Source organism: Lithobates pipiens, unplaced genomic scaffold (assembly GCF_037356315.1).
Source record: "Lithobates pipiens isolate NorthernLeopardFrog02 unplaced genomic scaffold, aLitPip1_a1.2 Scaffold_22, whole genome shotgun sequence".
Lineage (NCBI taxonomy): Eukaryota > Metazoa > Chordata > Amphibia > Anura > Ranidae > Lithobates > Lithobates pipiens.
Window position 1 is genome coordinate 321207617 of NW_027507784.1, and position 25257 is coordinate 321232873.

The 25257-nt window shown below is 43.8% G+C and overlaps 1 protein-coding gene across 1 annotated transcript in view; it reads right to left on the minus strand.

The window, feature by feature from the left end:
- The window catches only part of MPRIP (myosin phosphatase Rho interacting protein), a gene marked incomplete in the record, with an annotated part of 257621 nt that overhangs the window by 88290 nt on the left and 144074 nt on the right, over positions 1 to 25257 (minus strand). Inside the window, 2 exon segments of the mRNA XM_077449495.1 lie at positions 12912 to 13344; positions 16404 to 16602. Of these exon segments, the coding sequence (XP_077305621.1) occupies positions 12912 to 13344; positions 16404 to 16602 (632 nt within the window).

Genomic DNA, 25257 nt, shown 5'->3' on the forward strand with positions numbered 1-25257 from the left:
AGTTCATCCAGAGTGATCATGGGCCTCTTGGCTGCATCTCTGATCAGTCTTCTCCTTGTCTGAGCTGAAAGTTTAGAGGGACGGCCAGGTCTTGGTAGATTTGCAGTGGTCTGATACTCCTTCCATTTCAAAATGATCTCTTGCACAGTGCTCCTTGGGATGTTTAAAGCTTGGGAAATCTTTTTGTATCCAAATCCGGCTTTAAACTTCTCCACAACAGTATTACGGACCTGCCTGGTGTGTTCCTTGGTCTTCATGATGCTCTCTGCGCTTTCAACAGAACCCAGAGACTATCACAGAGCAGGTGCATTTATACAGAGACTTGATTACACACAGGTGGATTCTATTTATCACCATCAGTCATTTAGGACAACATTGGATCATTCAGAGATCCTCGCTGAACTTCTGGAGTGAGTTTGCTGCACTGAAAGTAAAGGGGCCGAATAATTTTGCACGCACCACTTTTCAGTTTTTTATTTGCTAAAAAAGTTTAAATTATCCATTAGATTTCGTTCCACTTCACAATTGTGTCCCACTTGTTGGTGATTCTAAACAAAAAATTAAAATTTTATATCTTTATGTTTGAAGCCTGAAATGTGGCAAAAGGTTGAAAAGTTCAAGGGGGCCGAATACTTTCGCAAAGCACTGTATATAGGTCTTCATAGGGGCGTATCGATCTGTACACACGTGTTAAGAGTCAGCTTCACAAGCACGGGATGCACAGGTGTTCCAGCACACATTAGAATTAGGACTCTATCCGCCTGCATGAGGAACATCTGCACATCCCACGCAAGTCAAGGCGGCCTTTTGCAAGGATGTACGGATAAGTACGTCTGTGTGAATGAGGCAACTTTGATTTCCTCATATTCCAACTCCATATTAAACCTTGTTCTTAATATATTAACTTTATAAACTGAGCTGCAATGCAACGTCTTGTTTCCACCAAGTCATCCTTGAGTCCCTAAAATCCCTTTTTCCCCTCTGAAGAGCTGGCAAAGTTCATAAAGAAAAGTGTGACTGGAGAAATTCTGAGCCAAGTCCCCGGCTGACACGACGGCAGAGCGCGGCCCCCCTCCTGCGGCGATCAGCAGTTGCACGCTCCTACAGCTCAGGGGAGTTTTGGCAGTTGTTCCGAGTTAACAAGATCACAAGGTACATTAATGAAGCGTCTGTCTCTTCTGTGCTAAATGTTTTGATCTTGTACAGTTACAAGCCATTAAATCCACGTCTGGTCCAGGGCTCCGGAGCCGCTTGTTAAATAATTGCAAATTCCCTCGATGGAGGGAGATGGGCCCTATAAGATGATTTCCAGACTGTCACACAGCGGCAGGGAGCACAGAGAAATCTATATGTGAGATTAAGCGGAACAGAATTCTATTTCAACATCTTATGCTGACTTTTATTTTCCAGTTAGCGGATTCGAAGTGAAACTGTAAAAAGTTACCAGCACTCCATTAATATTCTTTCCACTGGAATTTTGGGGCCTCACAGGGTCATTGTCCCATGTGGCATCACTAGAATGCCTTGAGGAAGGAACAAAGGGTTGGTTAGACAATCATATTGGAGTGATGGTGACTAGAGAGCATGGGGAAGAACTAACATGTTGAGATTTGTGTTGATCTGCAAGCCCTACTCCAAAGAAGCCATGGGTTCCACACACTAATAGTCCTCTAGCCCTACTCCATAGAAGCCATGCTTTCCATACACTGATGGCCTCCACGTCCATTGTCATTGAAGCCATGGTTTCCATACACCAATCACTTATATGCCCTACTCCATAGAAGCCATGGTTTCTACACACTGATGGTCCCCAAGCCATACTCCATAGAAGCCATGGTTTCCATACACTGATGGCCTCCGAGGTGTATGCCATAGAAACCATGGTTTCCAAATACTGATGGTCCCCAAACCCTACTCCATAGAAGCAATAGTTTTCATACACTGATGGTCCCCAAGCCCTAGTCCATAGAAGCCATGCTTTCCATACACTGATGGCCTCTAAGCCATACTCCATAGAAACCATGGCTTACATATATTGATGGTCCCCAAGTCCTACTCCATAAAAGCTATGGTTTCATACACTGATGGTTCTGAAGCCCTACTCTATGGAAGCCATGGTTTCCATACACCGATGCTCAGCCAACCTGAAACACGTTTTCAGATTTTTAGCCTGAAACAGCTGTATACAGTTTGAAATAAATGGCTTTATATGGGCTATATCTGTGCTATACCCCAGGTTCTGAATGTACAGCTAGCCAAGGGTTGTAAAAGAATTATTTGCACGACTCTGCCCACTGGCCTTAAAGTGGAACTCTAGCCCTCTTATAACCTTCACAGCTAAGAAAACTACCATCTTAGCTCTGTTTGATCTGCAGTTGCCATGGTTGTGACACCAACGATTTCATGGCCTGACAGTTTGGTCAAGAGAAAAGGCAGCCATGACAGTTATCAATCACGGCATGCTTTGCATGTAACAGTTTTGGAAAGTTGTAGATGTTACCTATAGAGGTCTGTAAATCCAAATGTGACTCCTTCCTCCAGCCAGAAGCTGTTTATTGGAATGATCATTTAAATTGCAGTTTAAAGCCTAACTCCAGCCAACTCATTTGTTTTAGTTTTCAATAAAGTGTGCAAGAGTCAGAACTTTTGTTGCCAACACTGCATAGATTGTAGCTCAGTTCCTACCCCGATGACTTCAAATACAAGTGTGGGTGTCACTGGGACTGGAAGATGCAGAGAGCAAAAAAAGTCTGACAGATGTCCCAACCCCTCTCTAGTCATCTTAAGAAATGTTTCTGTAAGGCTAGGGTCAGATCTTTGTGTGTCGGGAATGCACGCAAAATCATGTGTTTTCCTGACATGAAGAGAAACGTGCTGCGCTTTAGCACGCGCGTGGTAGTGCCATTAGCTGTTAATGGCACCGCCGCGCTTCTGCACACATGTGCATTTCTGGAAAAGAATCCGTGCATGTTCACACCAGAACACGGTGCGGGAAACCTGCATTAAAAAATGCACTGCATTTTCGTCCTGCAGCTGGTGTCAATGTTATTTTAATGGCATCCCAAACGCAGGTCAGAAATGCAGTGCATCTACCTGCACCAGATCACAGTAGTACCATGCGATCTGGCTGCTGTGCGTTTAACCCCTTAGTATGGCACCTCCCAGCCCTTTAAGGGGTTCCAGATGCCGGAGTTTATTGATCATGTGACCGCCATGATTACCAGTCACGGTGGTCATATGATCAGAAAGCTCTCGATTGCAAGCAGCAATTGGAAGTTTTCTGTTAGCTGCCGGCAACTGTGTCGGGAGAATGCATGCTCTTGGCACAGCTGTGTTTGCAATGTGGTACGCAAATATGCAGCAGCTGGACGCCAAGGCCCACTCACTGAGAGGGTGCATATTTGCATGCCGTCACCACCAACAGATACTCGATCAGGAGCTTTCCAGTAACCGCCGGTAACTGTGCCAGGAGTGCACAGGGCTCAGATCTTTATGTTGGGAATGCACATAAAATCATGTGTTTTCCTGACATGAAGAGAAACGTGCTGCACTTTAGCATGCGTGTGGTAGTGCCATTAGCTGTTAACAGCACCGCCACGCATCTGCAAACACCCAGATCGCATGTGAATTACATGGGAACAATGCACAGCGCATTCCTGTGCAACCCATGGTGTGAACTGACCCTTAGGACTTCTTTACCACATTGCTCGTGCATAGGGCAGCCCATTCTCATGGAAGGACTGACTACATGCAAGGCACGGAAATGTGGCTGCACTTGGCTGCACCTGTAGGTGTGAACCAAGCCTCACTGTCAATGTGCAGCTTCAAGCCCACATCAAGCCTGATGGGTGAAGCGTGCAGGCATGTCCCGTTTTGTGTTCTCTGCTTTTGCAATTCACCTTGCACTGATTGTGAATGGCAAAATGAAGGGCAGGGCATGCATGTGATGGGAGGGCATGTCGCCATGCATTCCCACCCAACCTCAACACAAACAATCTGACTACCCCCTCGGCCCTGAGAGGTTCTCACTACCCCTTTTGTACAAAAAAGTAAAACAAAAAAATGGCTGGAGTTTTACAACATTTTACAAACTTTTCTATACACATTTCACATTTGTAAAATCCAGTTGAAGTTACCTGCTGGTCCATATTTGCCTTTTCATTCTGTATTCATCAACCACAATCATAAGTATTACCAACACCATATTTATACAAAAGGAATATTGTAGCCGGTTTTATTAAATAATAACAATAACAGATGTTCAATGATACCCCATATCGACCAGTGAGAACGACTTTTGTTAGCCTGTCTCAAGATTGATGAAAGCCATTGATTGGTAGAACGTACAATGTGACATTGCTGCAGTGTTTATTTCCCAGCAGTCTTTGTGCCAGTTAACAGAGCAGAATGAGCGGAAGAGAGAGCGGATATTCGGAGAGAGGCAGAGAAAAAAACAAGATGGGGGTTTGTTTCTCCTAGGAGACAGAAGAAAGGTTCACATCTCTTGTCTCAAACACTGGGACACGTAAGACGAGATGGCAGCGAAGCGGGCTCAGAAAAGACGGCCACCTCGCACAGCGGGAGGAGGAGATGGAGAGCAACAAGACCTGGAAACAGAACAAGGCTGAAGAATGAGTGCACAGTACTACATCAATACAGGCCACACAATACAAATCAGAACAAAAATAAATCTCAGTGAAAATTAACAATCAATATTGTCATCACAGGCATTAATCAATATAGGTATTGATCCAATACATCTACTTAGAGTCATTGGTGGAGATTGTCATTAGTCTGGATGCTGTCAATATGGGGCAAAGCAGCAGCAGCAGCGCACCTGTCTTGCTGAGAGATGTGAGAGAAGAGGGGTGGCAAGTGTACCTGTCGCTGATAAACACAGCAGAGGCGGCCATTGTATAACCTGACCTGCTGTGTTTAGATGACAGGTACACGTCAAAAGAGGTCAGAGGAGCTTTTGTACTTTTCAGTGCCAGCTAACCTGTGTCAGAATGCCTGCCAGCATCTGGGAGATCATTATGGGAGCTCAGAAGTAGCTTCAAAGCATTAACTTTAAAAAAAATAAAAAATATGGCTTTAAAAAAAATAAAAAATATGGCTATTATAAGACTGGGTTCACACTGTTGCGCTGCAGTTACAAAATGTGCAACCAATGTTCCTTTCTGTAAGGCAGTCCAATCATTTGAATAGGCTGCCTACCACACCAAAAACACACCTGCACAATTTTTGTAACATTTTGGGTTGAGTTACTAAAACTGCAGTGTGCAAGATCTGGTGCAGCTCTGCACAGAAACCAATCAGCTTCCAGGTTTTATTGCTAAAGCTTAATTGAACAAGCGGACGTTACAAGCTGATTGGCTACCATGCACAGCTGCACCAGATTTTTTGCACACGCCCGTTTTAGTAAATCAACCCCCATAGTGCAAGGGTGCTCAACCTGTGGCCCTCCACCTGCTGCAGAACTAAAAGTGCCATCATGCCTCTGCCTCTGGGAGTCATTCTTTTCTGCCAGCCTTGCAATGCCTCATGGAACTTGTTCCGCAACAGCTGGAGGGCCACAAGTTAAGCACCCATAGTGGATCATAATGCATGGAAGGTTGTTACTGTGCGCCGCAGCACCGTTACCATGGTTCATTAGGGTACCATAAAGGAGGAATGGCTTTGCAGCACACCAACACACAAAAACATGCGTTTTCACCAGTTACCCCAGCATAACAATGTGAACCGAGCCTAAATGTCCAAAATCTATTTCTATAACCTTCCCACACCAGTTCAAATCAAAGTGAGAGATTCTGCTCAATTGGGTTCTACAGCACTGCACAGTGCTGTCAATCTGACATGTTTTAGGCATCAGGGGCTGGAGGGGGAGGACTGGAGCACACAGAGGACCTCAGCAGCAGGATAAGGCTTTTTTAGTGAGTTGGCCCGACTCAGAAAGTTGCAATAAGTGGTGTCGTTGGGCAGGACTATATGAATCAGAATTGCAGCTGAACAGACATACAGCGGTAGATTTAGTAAAGGCAAATAGACTGTGCACTTTGCAAAATGCAATTGCACGCTGCAAAAGCAGTTGCTCCAGAGCTTAGTAAATGAGCAGAAGCTCTGCTGACTTTCATCATTCAAGCACAAATTTTTTTTTTTTCTTCTTTGCACGTGATTGGGTATTCTTTGCAAAGTGAATCTTTACCTCATTTACTAAGCTCGGGAGCAACTTCACTTTCAGAGTGGAACTGCACTTTGCAAAGTGCACAGTCCAATTGCCTTTAATAAATCAACCCCTCAGTATTTTGGAGGGATTGTATATATGTACTTCAATTGTGTATTTAACGGTTTTGGCTGGACTTTCCATGTAGACAGATCTGCTGCAGCAGCCACAATATCTTACTCATAGCAGACCACAGGACAGGTAAGGGGATCGGCACTGCCAAATTATTTGATGACCCCCATAGACTTGCAACTTTATTAAGTGATATTAAAAAAAAATTGTAAAACATACTTAATGTTCTGGAAACGAATTTGCCATTGTTACCTGCATAAAATTATAACTAGTTCAGTGGTAAAGCTCCATCAGATCCAGCCTCCTCCCTCCCACCTGATCTTTTGTTTTAATTCCCACTTTGTGTCTGGCACTGAAAAGACTGAAAACAGAAGAGGTTTCTGCAGTGTAAAGTATAAAGCAGATAAAAAGCACATAGCACACACAGAGCAGTTGCACAAAACAAATGCCACAAACACCCCGCACCAGAGACGATGAACAAAACCTGGGAATCAGACAGAACCAGGACGTAGAGAGAGACAGCCACAATACCCCCCACCACCCCTCCACACCACCACCCCGTTCCTAAATACATCAAATACTACTGAAGGACAGTGTGTCCCAGCTCAGGTCGAATGTATGCCGTGTCACATTGGGCAGAGCAGTATTGGCAATTACAAGGGCACCTGCCTGCTTTTCAGTTCAAAGTTCTGGGCCTAAACAGTTCTAAAATAATGCTTGTTCAGGGGTGGAGAGAATAATGGGTTACATGCCTACCGCTGGCAGAAAGGAAGTGTCTGGGCCACCTATAGTAACCAGCTGTTCGCTTTCATTTCCTAACCCACACAGGAGAAAAGGGGCGATCTAGCTTCTGAATGAGGTTTTTCCTTCCCTCCACTATTTATCCATTTGTACAGTGCAAGGAAGTGAACGGGCAAAGTTGTAATGATTAAAAAAAATAAAAAATCTATTGATTTCCTCATCCATGATCAAAAGCATGAATGGGGGAATCTTCCTTGCCAACTATAGTATTCTGACAGCCAACACCTGCAGCTGTCAGAATACCTGAACAGTGACTACATCGGAATAGATGCAGCGCCTGCTTGGAGAACAATTTCCCACCTGGCTCCTTTAATTTTCAGATCGAAGGGTGATGGTTGGGAGGGTGCTGGCAGGACCATCCCACTTCAATGTATGGCCAAGCTTTAGCTCTATTCTCTTTAAAAGGAGATTTCATATCCAAACAGGCTTGCCTGTGCGCATTACCGATACTGCATGAAGGTGATAGGAATAACACCATGGACACAAATTATTTCAGGAGCCCTCCTGAAACCTCTGAAGTGTTCAGTCCCCTCCATCTTTTTATTTGAGGCAAAAGGTCTGACACACCCCTGAATTTTGTCTAGCTTTGATGGAAAGATCTCGGTCTTCTCCAAGTAGAAATTTGCAGTCTAGTGGTTATTCTCAGCGAAGATGAGGTATAGCATGGAGGATGAATTAGTTTGGGGTTAAAGCGGATCTGTGCTCAAATAATCACTGAATTCTACAGTTTTAGTCTTATTGGAAAGATAAATCCCAAGTAATAGAAAGGGTGAAATCCTATTCCATTCCTATGAGAATATGCTGCTCCGAGTCTCTCCTGTGGTGGTCATGTCACAAAAATCCTAGGTATCTGGTTATGTGATTGTAACGGAGAATCAGGGATTTGAATGGCTAATTCCTACTTTCAGCAAATATATGACTAGAGGCCTAGGCCAGCCTTTCCCAACCCTTCAACACAGAGGAACCCTTACACTTGTGGTCATTGGGAAGAATTACCTCCTTATAGATAGCTAAAAAGATCAATGGTGTCAGTGGGAACTTATCAGAGGTAGAAATTGCTCAAGGAACCCTGAGCAACCTCTGGAAGAACCCTGGTTGAGAAACCCTGGTGTAGGCTTTTGGTCCATACTAGAGGGAACCTGGAACAGCATTTTCTTTAGGAATGTTTTCAATTATTACTTTTTTGTACATTATTTCCAATAAGACTATAAACAATTAAGATTTCAGAAACAGTCAGTAGTGCATGGTGATGCATAGTCAGCATTCCTGCCTTATAGTCCTGGGGTATTTAGGTTCTCTGATTCAAGTGGTTGTAAACCCTTACAAACCACTTAGGCTTACCTGTAGGTCCAAGAAATATCTCCTAAACCTATACGGTTTAGGAGATATTTACCCGAAGACAGCCACCGTCGTCTACGGCGCGCAGGCGCACTGGGCAGGCCGCAGATCGCAGCGATATGCTGCGAGTGTCAGCTCCCGTTTGCATGCGCGGGAGTGACGTCATCGCTGCTCCGGCGAATCACAGCACCGGAGCAGCGAGACCCACCAAGAAGATGGACGCTCAGAATTACAAGGGACAGCGGTGACTTTGTTGGCTCCTGTGTCAGGTAAGTGACACATAATGGACTACTATGCGATGCACAGTAGTCCATTATGCTTTACCTTTGCAGGGAATCAAAGAGGAAGTAAACCCATCAGGGTTTACTTCCTCTTTAAAACGACTGCTTTTGTTTGAAAGGGTGATGCAATGGTCTGTGGGGAAATTCATAAACCAAAAGTAAAGCCTTTACCCTTGGTAAACAGATTCTTTGATGGGTCGGATGAAACCATACTTGTATACAGAAACATATCTCAGCAGGCATGTTGTACACTAAAGTAAGGCCAAGTTCCTCTAACAATCACCTGGTCAGTGCCTACACTGCTGCTTGTTAGATCTGGTCCCACTGATTCAATGAAGAAGCCTCCAGCAGTGTCGCATTTCAGCGCTAGAAGGGTATAGTTGGAGGAACTCCATGGGGAAATTTGAAAGGATGTTCACATCAGGGCTGGAAAGGTAAGTAAACTATATTGTTCCCACCATTGACCACCCAAAGCAAAATGTTTTTGGTGGGGTTTACTTTGCCTACAGGATGCAATCCTTATGGTGACCTCTCCTCCGGAGGCATGCACCCTTAACCGTATTTGTCTTTATATTGAGCTTGTATTGGGTTCTACCTACAGGTCTAAAAACCTGGGAACCATCCCACCCCCCAAAAACTGCACCACGCAGATAAAGAGGGCATAGTAAATGGATATCCATGCTGGTAGGACTTACAGTGAGTCCTCTAAATGAAAAGGGTGGCAACCTTGAGTTTACTGAGACAGCAGCTTAAAAGGAAGCCCTTCCTTCTGAAAATGCTGGTTGTCTGGCAGTCACGTCATAAGATTGTATATTCAAGTCCCCTCATTGAGTAATTTCAGCTCTCTTGAACTGTCTATGCAAGCAAAGACGTTCCTAAAGCCACCATCTGCATCAGAACAGTCACAACCCCTATCCCCCACCTGACAATACCCAACCAGGCCTGCCCATTGGTCCTACAGAACCCAGGCATTGCAGGTTTGGTGGGTAGGACTACCTATTATCAACTATGAGCAAATGGGAACATCTTCTGGAAGGGCAGTGAAAATAACACAAAAAGGAATAGGTTGACCGCCTATGCAGTCAGCTGCTACAGATTTTACTTATTCCACTAATTTGCTTACATGTTTTCCTAGACAACTTTCTATTAAGTTGCCCTTCTACAGTTGTGAAAATGAAAAAATCTGCACAGGTAGCTCCAAAAAGGAGGGCAAATCCACAAGTTATAAAGTTAGTCCATAGAGATACACTAGCTGGTACAATACACAGTGTAACGGTTATTATTTTGGTTAGTAGTGAAGGTCTTGTGTTCCCGAAGAGTACCTGTCTCCTAGACACAATAAAGATCCAGTCTTATATTCCTGCATACCATCAACTTATTGGGGACTAGACACCCCTAATGGCATAATGGGGCAGTTGGCCATATCTTCAAGATGGCTTCTGCTGCAGGAATGTCACTACCTTTTTGGTAAACTGGTAGGCGGAACATTGGTTCAACCCATGTCATCATTGAGTGTAGCAGACAGATACACCAAAAGTAGACTACAGTGAGTAAACGACATAGGCAGTGAGGGTTAGTGTGTTAGTAGACAAATGTGAGCTGGTGGCAGAGGTGACGGTTATTCCATGCAGTTAGGTGAAACCCCAAAATCTGAAGCGGCATCTTCTTAATCTCTTGTCAGCAAGTCGGGTGCAGGCCTAGGAAACTTCCATAACGCTTGGAACATATACTAGTGTGTGTGTGTGTGTGTGTGTGTGTGTGTGTGTGTGTGTGTATGTATGTGTGTATATATATATATATATATATATATATATATATATATATATATATATATATATATATATATACACACACACACACACACACACACACATACACATACAGAGCTTACAACAATAACATTATTAAACCATCTCCAGTTTTTGAGAAACCATCTCAAATTATTACATTTTCTAATCATCCTTCAATCCTTTAAGCAAAGCCACACCATCCATGTTATAAAACTTAGATTACTGCCCAACCTCTCTGCTGAATTAAGTCCTCACAGGCAGGCGGGGCGTAGAGATGGTGCCTTTGCTAGCAAGGATGAGGGAGCTTAGAAAAGACAAGGTTATAGAACAAAATAATGCACAATAACATTTGACACTGCAAGCTAACGAATAATACTAAGTCATAATACAAAAAGAGGCACCTTGTATTTTTCATATACAATATTTGACATTTCTTACCAATTTTGCATAAAACCAAAAAATAATTAAGATATTTTAAAAGGCGACATCCTCCAAATATCACTTTTTTTTTCCTAATTAACAAGGACCAGTACTCATACGTTAACTTAAAGCTGAGTTACCATTCTTGCTGGAATGATACATCGTTCATTGCATCTTTCAAAACATGGCTGCAGCCATATGAAAAGGTGGGTTATGTGAAGTCTTCTCTTCCAACCGCCTACTGGTATAAAGGCTCAACTTAAAGTGTGTTTGTATGGATACCAATTTCTTTATTGAGCCAATTACTTGGGATTTTAGTTGTGTGACCAGCACAATTCAAGTGGTTGTAAACCTCAGACATGAAATATGAGCAAAGCATATCCCTCTATAGTGTGTATTTGTCTCAATCCAGAACACTAAGGGGGTTATTTACGAAAGGCAAATCCACTTTGCACTGTAAGTGCACTTGAAAGTGTCACTCCAAATCTAAGGGGTAGACCCGAAATGAGTGGAAGCTTTGCTAGTTTGATCATCCAATCATGTGCAAGCTAAAATTTTGTTTTTGTAAAAATGCCCCCAGCCACCTCTAGCAACAAAATAGAATGGTTGTTTTGTCTAGGGGAAAACCTAATAGAGAGGAATTCTTGCCTTACTCCAGGGTCAGGCACCAGCACGCACTCTGTCAAGGCCTGGATCTGAACCTGGGACATTTGCGGTGTCTGGCATTGTCTCTACTTGCTGAGATACCCGAGATTCTGGAAAGCACCCTGATCCATTGGGCAATTCTGCCTGGTTTCTGTTGAAATTTTGTTTATTTTCCTTGCATGTCCCCCTCGGATCTACAGCGACTTTACTTCCAAGTGCACTTGCAGTGCAAAGTGGATTTTCCTTTAGTAAATAAATAACCCCCTAAGTGTCATTTCTGCCTGCTGCTCCCTTCCTCTGCTATCAACATGAATCACTTCGGACAGGTTTTCCTGACACCAAGAAAACAATGGTGACAGGGGAGGGACCTCCAGCAGATTGGCAGCCCCAGCTCTGTTGATGTGTGCTGTGTGGAGGGGCTGTGTCTCTTTCTCCCAATCGGCTCTAAGGACTCTCCTCACTGAGCTCTGCCGAGTGTAAATTCAGCTCCCCATCCCCATTTTTCTGGCAGCTCAGACAAGTTTTAAAATTCATCAATTTGAACAGATATAGAGAAGAGAAGACTGCAGATAAACAGGTACACCTTATGTAGGAGGATTTGTTTAATCTCACCTGAGGACAGTAACTTCACTGGGTATATGCAAGTTTACCAACCACTTTAAGAGAGCTTTAAATTATAGTTGAGTAGCGGTCTCCATTAAAAAAAAAAAAAAAAAAAAAAAAAAAAAAAAAGTAAAACCAAATGCATTTTCCAATATGGCCAAGACACATCTCTGTGGTTTTTCTCGGTTTTATATCAACATAAAAAACAAATGACACTGAGGGGTGGACATATAAATGCAAAGTTCAGAAGCCAGTCAATCCAAGAGTGCAATCCCACAGGCACTTAAAAGGCAGCTCTGACGCAGGCTCTCCAAACGACAATGGAAGGAGCTCAAAGATGAAAAAAGCCTGTTTTCTATAGTCACACACTGGCTACCCGGCTCCTGGAATTTGCCAAGACCGGTCTATGAAGACAGTTACAAGCATGCCACAAAGTGCACTTTAAACGACAGGAGTCTACAACCATTTAAAATACGTATAATGGCCATTAAAAGGAGTAGTTGTGCTTATGCACAAAAAAAAAATACAAAAATCTGTACTAAATCCCATAGTATCTGTAGTCAAAAAGCAAACACAGTATCACCGTTAAAAAACCCCCCAAAAAAACAAAAACACACAACACAACAGGACCAAGACAGTTTTTATCAGTTTCGTCCTCCCATATTATTTCATCCCCCCCCCCCCCAGAACTGATGTTTATGTTCAAAACAAATATAAAAAAATTCTGAGAGAACTAACCTCCGCTGTTGGCCAAAAAGACGTGCCACTTCCTCCCTCCCTGGGCTTCGCCCCCGCGAACGCTGCTCCAGCCGTTTCTTTTCTACCTGGAAGAGCTCTCTCTGTGAGATCCGGCGTGCTCGAGGGACGTCAGCCAGCAGGGCATACTCTTTGTTGGCCACGTATAAGGGTCCAGATGGCGTTCTCGGCTCCAGATCTAGTTCCTCTTGTTGGCAGTGCCTGTTATCTGGGGGAGAAAAAGGGTCTTGTTCCTGGTCGAAGGCATCGTAGACACTATACCTGCTGGGGGCATCGGGCGTTGAAGGCGAAGGTGGGGTTTGTGAAGGCTGCTCTTCCGTTTTCAAATCTTTTGTCTTCTCTAAGGAGAAGTAGCCGCTTTCCACACGTGTTTTACGTCCGCCATCGACGCGGTCTCCGTTCACCATTGCGCCATCTAGGGAGAGAGTCCAAGATGCATCGTATAAGAGGGTAATGACTAATGAGGTGTAGAGGAGCAAACTAATGCATAATACTTTTGCTAAAATGCAGCTAAAAATACAAACACAGCCGTGACATCATTTCTTCAATAAAGTGAGCTAATGCAAAAAAGAGCACCTGTCACTTGGGCACAATACACTCAAAGGAAATGTAAAATGATTCCAAGCTAAAATTTAACTCCACCGCGCCCCATGCAATTTGAGCACCTCACAAAACGGTGCACACCTTGCAGGGAAGGGGAAAGCAGAGTTCTGTCCTTTTCATGCTGATAGCTCCTAGCTTAAGGATTGAACTACACCTGTAAAATTCATGACAAGTTTACCACAAACCTGTTCGTGGAAGAATTAAGTGCGACTTACGTGACTCACTGACTTATGGATAAAGTCGTTTTTTGAATGTTGATAGCTCCTAGATCAGTGATGGCGAACCTTGGCACCCCAGATGTTTTGGAACTACATTTGCCATGATGCTCCACTACACTGCAGAGTGCCAGAGCATCACGGGAAATGTAGTTCCAAAACATCTGGGGTGCCAAGGTTCACCATCACTGTCCTAGATGTAGATTAATGAGAAAACCTGGTGACAAGTTTAGCTAAAACTTCAGTCCTCAGTTACATAGGATAATTCAGTGCAACTTACTTGAGAGCGACTTAAGTGCTAAAGTCATTATTTGCATGCCGATAGTTTCCAGCTTTAGGAGTTGAATTGTAGTGACAAGTGTACCCTAAAAGCTAGCCAAAAGTTGTAACCGCTAGCAACAAAACAGAATGGTTGTTTTGTCTAGAGGAAAACTTAATAGAGAGGAATTCTTGCCTTACTCCAGGGTCAGGCACCAGCAGGCACTCTGTGAAGGCCTGGATCTGAACCTGGGACATTTGCGGTGTCTGGCATTGTCTCTACTTGCTGAGATACCCGAGATTCTGGAAAGCACCCTGTCTGATCCATTGGGCAATTCTGCCTTGTTTCTGTTGAACTTTGAACTCCTTACTCCTCCCATGAACTTTCTATTTAAGCCATGCCTTAGCACTTCCTGTTTGCCAGATTATTGTGTTCTCATCAGCCAATCTCTTTTGTCACTTCTGCTGCCATCTGTATCTTCACTACCACTTGTTACTGACCTTTCGATTGGTCCTCGACGACTTGATCTCAACCTGCAACCACTCATTACAGAATTTTGGCTTGTTTACCGACTACGCTTCTGCTTATCCCTACAGGCTATATCTGCTACTGGACCCTAGCTTCCTTATCTCCTGGTCGGGCAATCCTAAGGACTGCAACCTGGTACCAACATGCAGCAAAACCCATCTCAGACTCTGATGGACACTGGTTAGTATAGAGTACTGCAGAGCAGGGAGACACAAACGAGTGAGGACCTTTTTCTGTTCATATCGAGGTCTAATATTCAAAGGATTTGGGAAGTATGTTTCTACATACCGAACTGGAGCCACATTTAAGGCTTTGGACAGTGCTTTTACTCCAAATAAATCTACAGACCTTGTTTGGCAATCAGCCATACCTGACTCCCTGCGATCACCAGGCAAATTGAATTAGGTAAATCCCCGTTTTTAAAACATTATCGTGCAATATTGGTGCCAAGGGCTGGCGTTCACTGGCACCCCCGCTGGCAGTGCTTCATCCATTTTTTTCAAGTTATATGGTGGAACTTTTCACATGTAAGACAAAATTATGACTACATATACTCTTATTAAAATTCCCTGACGAAGGTGCTTGAACCAGAAACGCATTGGGTACCAGAGATCATTACATCCCGCAGAGTAACAACTTTCTTTTTTGTCATACATACCATGTAACCTGTTTTTTTTTTTTTCTCGTCTATGCTGCTTTGCATACTTGTGTGGAATTTTTCTATGTCTTTATATACCGGTCATTATATGATCAAATGACAGATGAGTTCTCAACATCATCACGTGCAATGCAGGACAAGCAGTGGCCACTGGTCCTCCTTTACAGGCGATATCAGCAAGAAGGGTGGTGATGGGACATGACCTACAAGAGCTACTTTTTGGGACCAGACATCTCAACCATAAATGGTAGGGAGAAAGACTGTAGGACAGAGAAGTACGGTGAGTAATATTCCCTTGTTAAACCATCTCCTGGAAAGATGAGCATTATTTTCTGCAACTGGTGGGTAAAGCACATTTAATTTTTTGCCCAGACCAGTGTTCCTCTTAAAGACTAGGTGTGACTTGAACGGTTCTAAAAACTGTTGAGAAAAGAAAACTACAGAGAAAACTGAAGAACAAAAAACAAAACCCAATTTCAAAATCTCAGACAACATTATGCTTCCAATTTTGCCTCCCCCATCTTTCTCTCCGGCAGCTTGTCAGCGCAGTTCACTATAATTGCAAGAGTCATAACTGACAGGTACACCTATAAGGAGAACATTAGATAAAAATAGTCATTGTTACTTCTTCATAAGATTAGACTATGTCTATGTGGTATTTCTCACTTTTACTGTCAGCTTCAGAAATTTGGTAAAACGTAATCTCCCAGCACCTCCACTTCTCACCAGCTTATAAAACCCCAACTGGTTTCATCTCAGCTCACACATAACTTTATATACTGAACTCTACATTAGAAGTAGACCAGCATTATCTCAAGCGTGCTCAGAAGTCTTTATGTCTCCTGCAGACCTTTGGGTTTATAAGAATCAGAATGGAGCTGAGTGTCTGTTTAGGCTTCAGAGCAAATGCCAAACTCAGATCCCATAAACATGGAGTGCTGCCAAAGCAGCGACGCTTAACTTTCTATTAGTTCATCTTTGGTTGGCGATCATGGTGTATCTAAGGAGGACACCTCGCCTTTGCTGTGCCTTGACACAGAATAAAGACAAGTGTTTTCATAGTATTAAAATCACCATTTATCAAATTGTCAAGCATTACATTTAAATTTTGAACAGGTTCCAATTCTCCACCACATACTAGAACCAGTAAGGTATAGGTATGAAAGGCTTGACAGTAACAGATGTCTTTCATCGCCTCTAGTTTCGCTCACCTCCTTTGTTGTCCGGAACTGGCTCGCTCGGGGAAGAGGGCATCTGAACAGGGCTCTGCAGGGGGCTGCTGCTGCTGCTACTGTCCTGCCCATCTTTGCCCTTCACCTCCTCCTGCCACAGGGTGGATTTGGTGGCTGGAACCTTCTCAGCACTAGGGATCCCGGTACTGGTTGCTGCCATTTTTGCCGGTCCAGGTTCCTGAAATACAAGGTATGTGAACATGTCATTAAGTAAACTTTATGTACTGTACATGGTAAAAAAACAAAAAAAAAAAAAACTTTCATTTAGGAAAACATAACCCAGTTGGCTTTGTATTTGAGCAAATGGATGCCTTAATAAAGAGGAACTGAATTCTGGTAGCTGTGGTCCAATTTAAAAAAAAAAAAAAAGGCTAGCAGAAAAAATGAAAAACTGGTCATAGGCAGCAAATAGAACAGATGTATTCAGCAACATACTAAATTGCCAAATTAGGAGGTAAAAAAAAGACAAAAAGCAAATGTAAAACAAAGTCCAATAAATAAGAAGCTATAATCAGCCGTATAGCAGGACTAGTAACATTGGTGGGATACAAATCAGACAAAAATAAATAAGGCAACATCAGGATACCATTTCTATAATGTTCATATCACATGGCAAACTTTTACTTTGAGTTTAGTTCCACTTTAAAGGGGTTGTAAACCTTTGTGGTGTTTCACCTTAATGCATTCTATGCATTAAGGTGAAAACCTTCTGTAGGGCTACCCGGTGCCCAGTGCCCCCCGTTTTACTTACCTGAATCTGGTTTTCTTCTCCCTGGGGACAAGCACACTAGCTCTAGCTGGTGTCTCGTGTCCTTATTGGTAGATTGATAGCAGCACAGCCATTGGCTCCTGCTGCTGTCAATCAAAACCAATGATGCGGGCCCCGGGGGGGGGGGGGGGGGGGGGAGGCTGGTTCGAGGCCAAATCCTGTCGTCTGTGTCAATAGATGCAGAAGCAGGACTCGGGAGTGCGCCCGTATGTGTCCCCCATAGGAGGGCACTTCTTCCGACGGGGCACTCAATGCAGGGAGGAGCTACTAGCACCGCTGCGGGACACCAGAAGAGGAGGATCGGGGCCACTCTGTGCAAAACTAACTGCACAGTGGAGGTAAAACATGTTATTTAAAAAAAAAAAACAGGAGGGATTAGTAACCCTTTAAAACTCTCTTCGATCTAGAACAGGGGTCTCCAAACTTTAACAAAGGGCCAGTTTATTGTCCTTCAGACTTTAGGGGGACCAGACTGTGGCCGGCGGGAGTGGAAATTTTCCTGGCATCAGTGGGAGTAAACATGACCACATATGTCAGGGGTTTCAAACTGGGGGCCCTCCAGCTGTTGCAAAACTACAAGTCCCATGAGGCATTGCAAGGCTAACAGTTATAAGCATGACTCCCTCAGGCAGAGGGAGCACCAGCACCAGTTTGAGACCCCTGACATATGGTATTGTTGGTGTCAAAGAGAAATGGTGCCCCATTATTAATGTCAGCTCGCAGAATAGTGTATAAGTGGGAGGAATAGTGCCTCAAGGGACACAAAGGCAAGAAAAGGGCCACATCCGGCCCCCAGTCCGCAGTTTGGATACCACTGATTTATAACATTGTCAAGCCCCAATCTGCTCTATGAGGAGGACTTCATGACAAGCTGCTCACATGGTGGTTCTGAAGTGGCAATGCCCCTGGCAATTAATCTGAATGCCATTTAGACAGAATGTGACGTGGCGTAATGTAGCGTTTTTCAAGCCTTCTTGCATAAAAAAAAAAGCACCTGAAAAGCTCAAGAAAAATTGCCTTTAAAATCAATAAATGTTTTCACACTGGGGCAGTGTGCTTCTGTTGCACCGAAAAATAAATTCTGCTTGCAGCATCTTTGGAGAGCTAAAAAAAAAAAAAAAAAATAACCTGCACCAAAATTGCACCTTCTCATAGAAATCAATGGAAAACGCTGTAAAAATGCGGCAAAAAACATCCTTTAAAAACCGCACTACAAACACTGGTAAAATCATATAGGTGTTTACGCCGCAGGTCAGAGTGAAAGTGCACCAAGTGATTTTCTTTCCTGAAGCCATGGGTTGCAGGAAAGAAAAAATCGCTCGAATCCCCCATCAACACTGACTGCAGGAATCCCTTACACAGAGCTACTGTGTTGTCCCGGCAGGGGAGCAGTCCCTGCCTGGAGAACACAGAGTGATCATTTTTCATACAATAAAAACAGCAGCGCTACCACAAATATGAAAATATTCAATAGGGTGTAGATTGATATAAGAGAAAAAATTACAAAAGTGATAGAATAATTGAAGAATATAAAATGAAATATAGCACGATCCAATCAAAAACAAAGTCCAACAGTGAAGTGAAGATTATTGAAGGATGAAGGAACAACAATCCAAATTATCATGTATACCAGTGCTGACGAGAACCACCTTGTGTCAACAGTGCACCGTCACCACAAATATATATTGCGCTTACCAGAGGCAAGCTAAAGCCTCATACACACGATAGGACTTTGTACAAACTTTCCCTTGGATTTTTGTACAAAGGGCGTCGGTCCTGAACTTGTATTGCATACACACAGCAGGACTTTTTCAGCCAACTTTCACCAAATCATGTGTTTTTTTTCTTCTCTTTACCGCCACCTTTGGTCAACTTCTGTATTGTTGTCTGATCTTTTGCATTGGTTCTGAGCATGCCTGTTTGTACTTTGTACAAAAGTCCTATGGTTTTCTGTACACACGATCGGACTTTGCTCCATCGGACTTTTATTGCCAGAAAGTTTGTCCGTTCGCACAGCCAACAAAAGTCCGATGAAAACCAAAAAAGTTTGTCCGATGGAGCGTACACACGGTCGGATGTTGCTCCAAAACAGCTAATTTGCATGTTTGTTGTCAAAAAGTCTGATCGTGTGTATGGGCCTTAAGATGAGCCTGCAATTAATCCACCAGAGCTTTATTGTGGAGTTGGATCATACCACCAGAAATGGAGGAAGCCTGGACACAACTGTATTTCATAGTTACAGTAGCAGCCTTTATAATCACTTTTGCACTTTAGCGCTGTATTTTTCTTATTGTTACAGAGTGATGATTGCGAGCTGCTGACAATAATCGCATGAAAAATTCGACAGACTTGTTTTACTGAAGTTGATCGATCAACTTGGGTACAATCAGCCTGCCCATACATGGTTCGAATCTCATCCGGGTCCCTGATGAACCGACAGAGTCGAACCGTCCATGGCCCTCTTTACTATTACTGATTATAGGCCAAAATGCCCTGAGAAGGTGGAAACGTAACGGTACGCTCTTGGACAGAGAAGTTGACAGGCTTGAAGGTCCACTTGAGTATACAATTTAGTGACAGCTCTTCAAAAAAAAGTGACAAGGCAAGTGAATTCCGACATTATTATGGAATATATCAAATTAAAACACAAGAAATAAAAACCTCAAAATAATAAAAAGTGGAGTAACCAGATTTCAGTTACTGTAGTCTAAAAAGAAAAGAAGATTTCTGGTTAGTCGTTATACCCAACGACAGAAATCATCTCCATGTTTCACACTACAGTGACCCAGAACCGAATACCGGGGAGTTACATCATTTTACCCATCATAGTCTCGCACAGAGCTCCTAAATAAGCCCATGTGAAATGTGTCCTACTTTCTGTCCTTCACAAACAAAAGGTGCCCGTTCCATAGAGTGAACGCTGCAGTGCTCAGATCTGTGCTCAGTCAGGCATTTCCAACTGCATGTCATGTTCGTGATTTTTGCTGTGGAAAGGTCAGGTGGAGGTTGTGGTCGGCCTGCGGTTTATTAGTCTGGACTTTACCCATTGCTATTGTTTTGCCATTGATTGTGTGTGTGTGTGTGTGTGTGTGTGGACTGCATAACAGATAACAGCAAAAACATGAACCAATCAGAGAAACTCGGCCACTGGATGATGTGACGAGAGGGAGGCCTGCAGGCAGTAGCAGCAGTGATTGCTTATGGCTTAGCGCTCTCAGAGAATGCACAGATACCGCTTCATTCCAGTATATGCAATACAGCGCTGGAGACATCCTAGGAGCTTTAATACAATCCAAGAAAACTACAGCTGCCGCCTTCTGTGATCCAGTCATGCTGTGGACAGTGGAAGCGCATGTTTCCTGGCTCCTCCATGAACACCTGTCACTTGGATAAAGTCATCCAAGTGTCAGGAGAAACTACAAGTAGGCATAGCCCTCATATCTTCCAGAGACACCCAGGAGCCCCTCCAGCTGGAGCACTCTGTGTGAAAGGATGTCCGCCAGCTCAGAGGTCACAACTGCCCTTCGCTGGCTGGTATCAGGTGCTGTCATTGCATATCAAGCACCTCAGCATCTGAATCGCTGCCACGTTGAATGCGGAGCCTCTTTAGCCCTTGTACACACGGTCGGACATTCTGACAACCAAATCCGTTGGATTTTGTCCGACGGATTGTGTCCGAAACTGTTGCATACACACGGTCAGACAAAGTTGTTGGAAAATCCGATTGTACATAACGTGATGCCGTTATTTCGTTACGACGGGACTACGTTCAGGCTAGTAGCCAATAGCTTTGGTCTAGGAATTTGATCTGAGCATGCCTGGCACTTTGTCCGTCAGAATAGGCTACACATGATCGGAGTATGTCCGATCGGAGCATTTTGTCTGAAAATTTTACGGACAAGTTGGAAAACTTGGTCCGTCGGATACTCCGATGGAAACAGTCCGATGGAGACCACACACAGTCGGATTATCCGATAGGACACATTCCGTCGGAATCTCCGACCGTGTATACAAGGGCTTATAGGTTCTTATGTCTCTTTATGCAAGCCAATAAATTTGCTTTAAATCTTTTGTGACCATCAAACAGGAACCTCGAACAAGTTCCCCATGTGGATTTATCTTTGACAATAAACAGTCCTTTTTCGATACCTTCACCTAACCAATCACAGTGGTCACAGAAGCAACAAGTAATGTCCTATATTTGCTCTTTCCCTTCAGCATCAGAAATTCTTGGATTTTGAAGTTATGCTCTTACAGGAGGACCCCCGCCCCCCCCCCCCCCCCCCCCACTCATGTTGTATCCCAACTCTACTCTATACTTTTGAATGTGTCTTCTCCAGATCTCCTGCCCTACACGGGGGTCGGGGAAGCAGAGCTTCAACACACTCTCTCAGACTGGCAAAGTGCTTTATCCTGACCCACAAAAACCTCTATAGCCAGTAAACACCAAGAGAAAGGATTTCAATTTATAACCAGATGGTACAGATGCCCATGGGTTCTTCATCGTTTCAATCCGTCATCACGGATACATGCTGGCGTCGCCGTGCCTCTAAGGGTAATATGATCCATATCTGGACGTAATGCCCCTCAATTGGAAATTTGGGAAACGTATTTTTGGTCTGCATTATACCCTGATGGTGACTTCTAGTCAACCCTCCCCTCGCCCTATTATCGATGATACCTGACCCTTCAAAATCTGTCAAAAGAGATGTCTTGTGGCATTTTCTGACTGCAGCCAGGGCAGTAATCCCCCGTCACTGCAAGTCAACCGATGTACCTACACTGGGGGAATGGGCCATCAAGCTGGATTCTATAAGAGACTTTAAACGACTGTTGTCGCAGGAGGCAGGAAAGGATGACAAGTCTCTCTCACCTGGACTGCATGGTCCATATCTCGCTACTCTTACGAATTTGTAACATGGGCCACAAGCGACACAAAACTCCACACTTACGCTGCTGTGATGGAGTGTATCCTTCTGTTTACCCTGCTCTCATCTCACTCTCTATCTCACCCTTAACAACCTGTCTTATATTTGAGATCCCCCATATGACCCTATCACACCCATGTAAATAAGTCATCACTGATGTATATTACGTTACATGATCCCTTTAGCATACATTTTTTCATATTATGTATACCACTATGACTTATGAAGCGTCTCGTTTTTAAATACCTACCTTTGATGCCTTAAATGCAACTTCTTTACTTGTGTTTATTTCCTATCACCTAATATGTTAATTTTTTTGAACATGTACCAAACTTTTAATTGTATTCAATGAACCTATCGATGCTTTGTGATATCTGACCGATTTATATGCCTGTAACTTTATCTGTTCCTCAGATTGAACTATATCTTTTGTGACCAGAGGTCATATTTTAATAAACTATGTGCCAGATTTGTCATTATAGAATGATAAACTATTAAAAGGAAAAAAGTTAAAAATAAAATATAATAAAAAAATTTAAAAATGATGGAACGAAGAAACGACTTTAGGTAAAATTGACAGTGGAGGTCCTACAACTACCGTGCCGCTGTGGAGCGCCAAGAGTGGTTCCTTACAGAAAGTGTCATGTTTGTCATGAATCAATGATTCATTTATTTAAAAAGGACAGTGGTGCCCTGGAAAGGTCTATTTCCTCCTAGCTTAGACAAACTGGCTCCTGAATACTGGATTAAATTTGTTCACAAATTTGGTCCCCTCTCATGCAGATGATCAGTGAACTGCTGCAGAAAACAAAGTTTCAATAATTTGATAACACAGCATCAATTTGGTCATCAGAAGGCAGCCATATTTTTGTAGCCCACACTCCAATTCTCAAGTAGACAGCTAGTTTGGGGCAGTGCTTGTCCTCTATAATTCATCGCTGTTCCTGTGCCAGCCTTGGCACCCTATCTAAATGTCACTAGCACTTGGTGGCACATAGCTCCCCAGAAACGTAAGCAAAGTGGAGCTTGAGCTGAGGGATCCCACGCAACTCGGAGTCGGATAGGGTGAGTCAGAGAGATGGCTGTCTATTACCATTTATAGTATGAGCCTAAGCTGGACACAGACCCTCTCTGACATCATTTTCTACTGTGGGAGATGATGGAATTTCACCCACGTTATCAAGGAGAAGCGGTGAGGCCCAGGTCCCTGTTTAATACCTTATACCTCCTGGTTTCTCAATTTTGCAGCCAAGATATGTTGTATTTGCTCCACTAAGGGGTTAATGCTCTTACCGAGATGTGCCGAATGCAGCTCATCTCAACTATGCATAAAAGAATAAGCAATGCATTAGAGAGAGGAGTTCTAATCAGCCATGGTAGAGTGAAGGCCCGAAGGGAACCTGTACACCCCTAACAAGATTGCTCTCATCTACAGTGTTGCCTTCCGAAAACAAAGTGTTTTCATACCCTCTCAAATACAAAAACAAGTGGGGTCACTCTTCTTTCTAAAGACCAGTCCCCTTTATAAAAAAAAAAAAAGTGATGTTTTGGTTATAGGTGGTACCTGGTGAGTTGAGTCAGCCCCTGGCTTCTTATATGTCCTGGATACTTTAACAGTGAGATCTACCGACCATAATTCCTGTTCTGCTCCTGCCGGACCTGAGAGTTTCAGGGTGTTCCTACCCCCTTTGTGTAGATCATCTCCTCCAGTTCTCCATAATATAAATGAAATCAGCCATGGCAATTTAAGAGCAGATATCTCTTCCAATGTTCCTGAGACATACAAGAACTTGGCACGTGGTGGAATACTACAGCATCTACAAAACAACAAAATATCAGGTCTGGATGGACTGACCCTTTATGATTCATGGTCAGGGCCAAGCAAATCATTCCTTCATGGCCATGTGCTACACTATGCGTCTTGAACCTCTAGTTTCCTGCACAGATATAGTTCAAAAAGTAGAGATAACCATCAAACGTCAACCACGGCCATTTTAGGATTTTTAATTTGGTGTGATACACAAACCCCACTTGGGCTCCTGTTTGCCTCTTCATTGCTCTGTGATTATGCTGACACCAAAGCCATGGCGTCCATATTTTGCTCTGACGACAGCTGCTGAGCTTAAACCTACTATAAAATATTTGGACACGTGGCTCTTTCTAAACAGAAGGCCAGTTTTACGGTCCTTCAGTATTTAGGGGGGCTGGACTATGGCCAGTGGGAGTAGATAATGTCCAGGCTTGGTGGTCAGTGGGAGTTAAAAAATAAATAAAAAAAATTATACAGCCCCCCTGTGGTTAGGAGGAGGAATACTGCCCCCATCATTGGTGTTGGTGAAAGGAGTAGTGCCCCCATCATTGGCGTTAGTGAAAGGAATAATACCCCATTGTAGGTGTAAGTGGGAGGAATAGCACCGCCCCATCCTTGGGGCTTAGTGGGAGGAATAGCACCGCCCCATCCTTGGGGCTTAGTGGGAGGAATAGCACCGCCCCATCCTTGGGGCTTAGTGGGAGGAATAGCACCGCCCCATCCTTGGGGCTTAGTGGGAGGAATAGCACCGCCCCATCATTAGGGTTTAATGGGTGGAATAGCACCGACCCATCATTGGGGTCTAAATGGGTGGAATAGCACGACCCATCATTGGGGTCTAATGGGTGGAATAGCACCGACCCATCATTGGGGTCTAATGGGTGGAATAGCACCGACCCATCATTGGGGTCTAATGGGTGGAATAGCACCGAACCCATCATTGGGGTCTAATGGGTGGAATAGCACCGACCCATCATTGGGGTCTAATGGGTGGAATAGCACCGACCCATCATTGGGGTCTAATGGGTGGAATAGCACCGACCCATCATTGGGGTCTAATGGGTGGAATAGCACCGACCCATCATTGGGGTCTAATGGGTGGAATAGCACCGACCCATCATTGGGGTCTAATGGGTGGAATAGCACCGACCCATCATTGGGTCTAGTGGGTGGAATAGCACCGACCCATCATTGGGGTTTAGTGGGTGGAATAGCACCGACCCATCATTGGGGGTTTAGTGGGTGGAATAGCACCGACCTCATTGGGTCAGGGGGAATAGGCCCATCATTGGGGTCAGTGGGAAGAATAGGGCCCCATCATTGGGG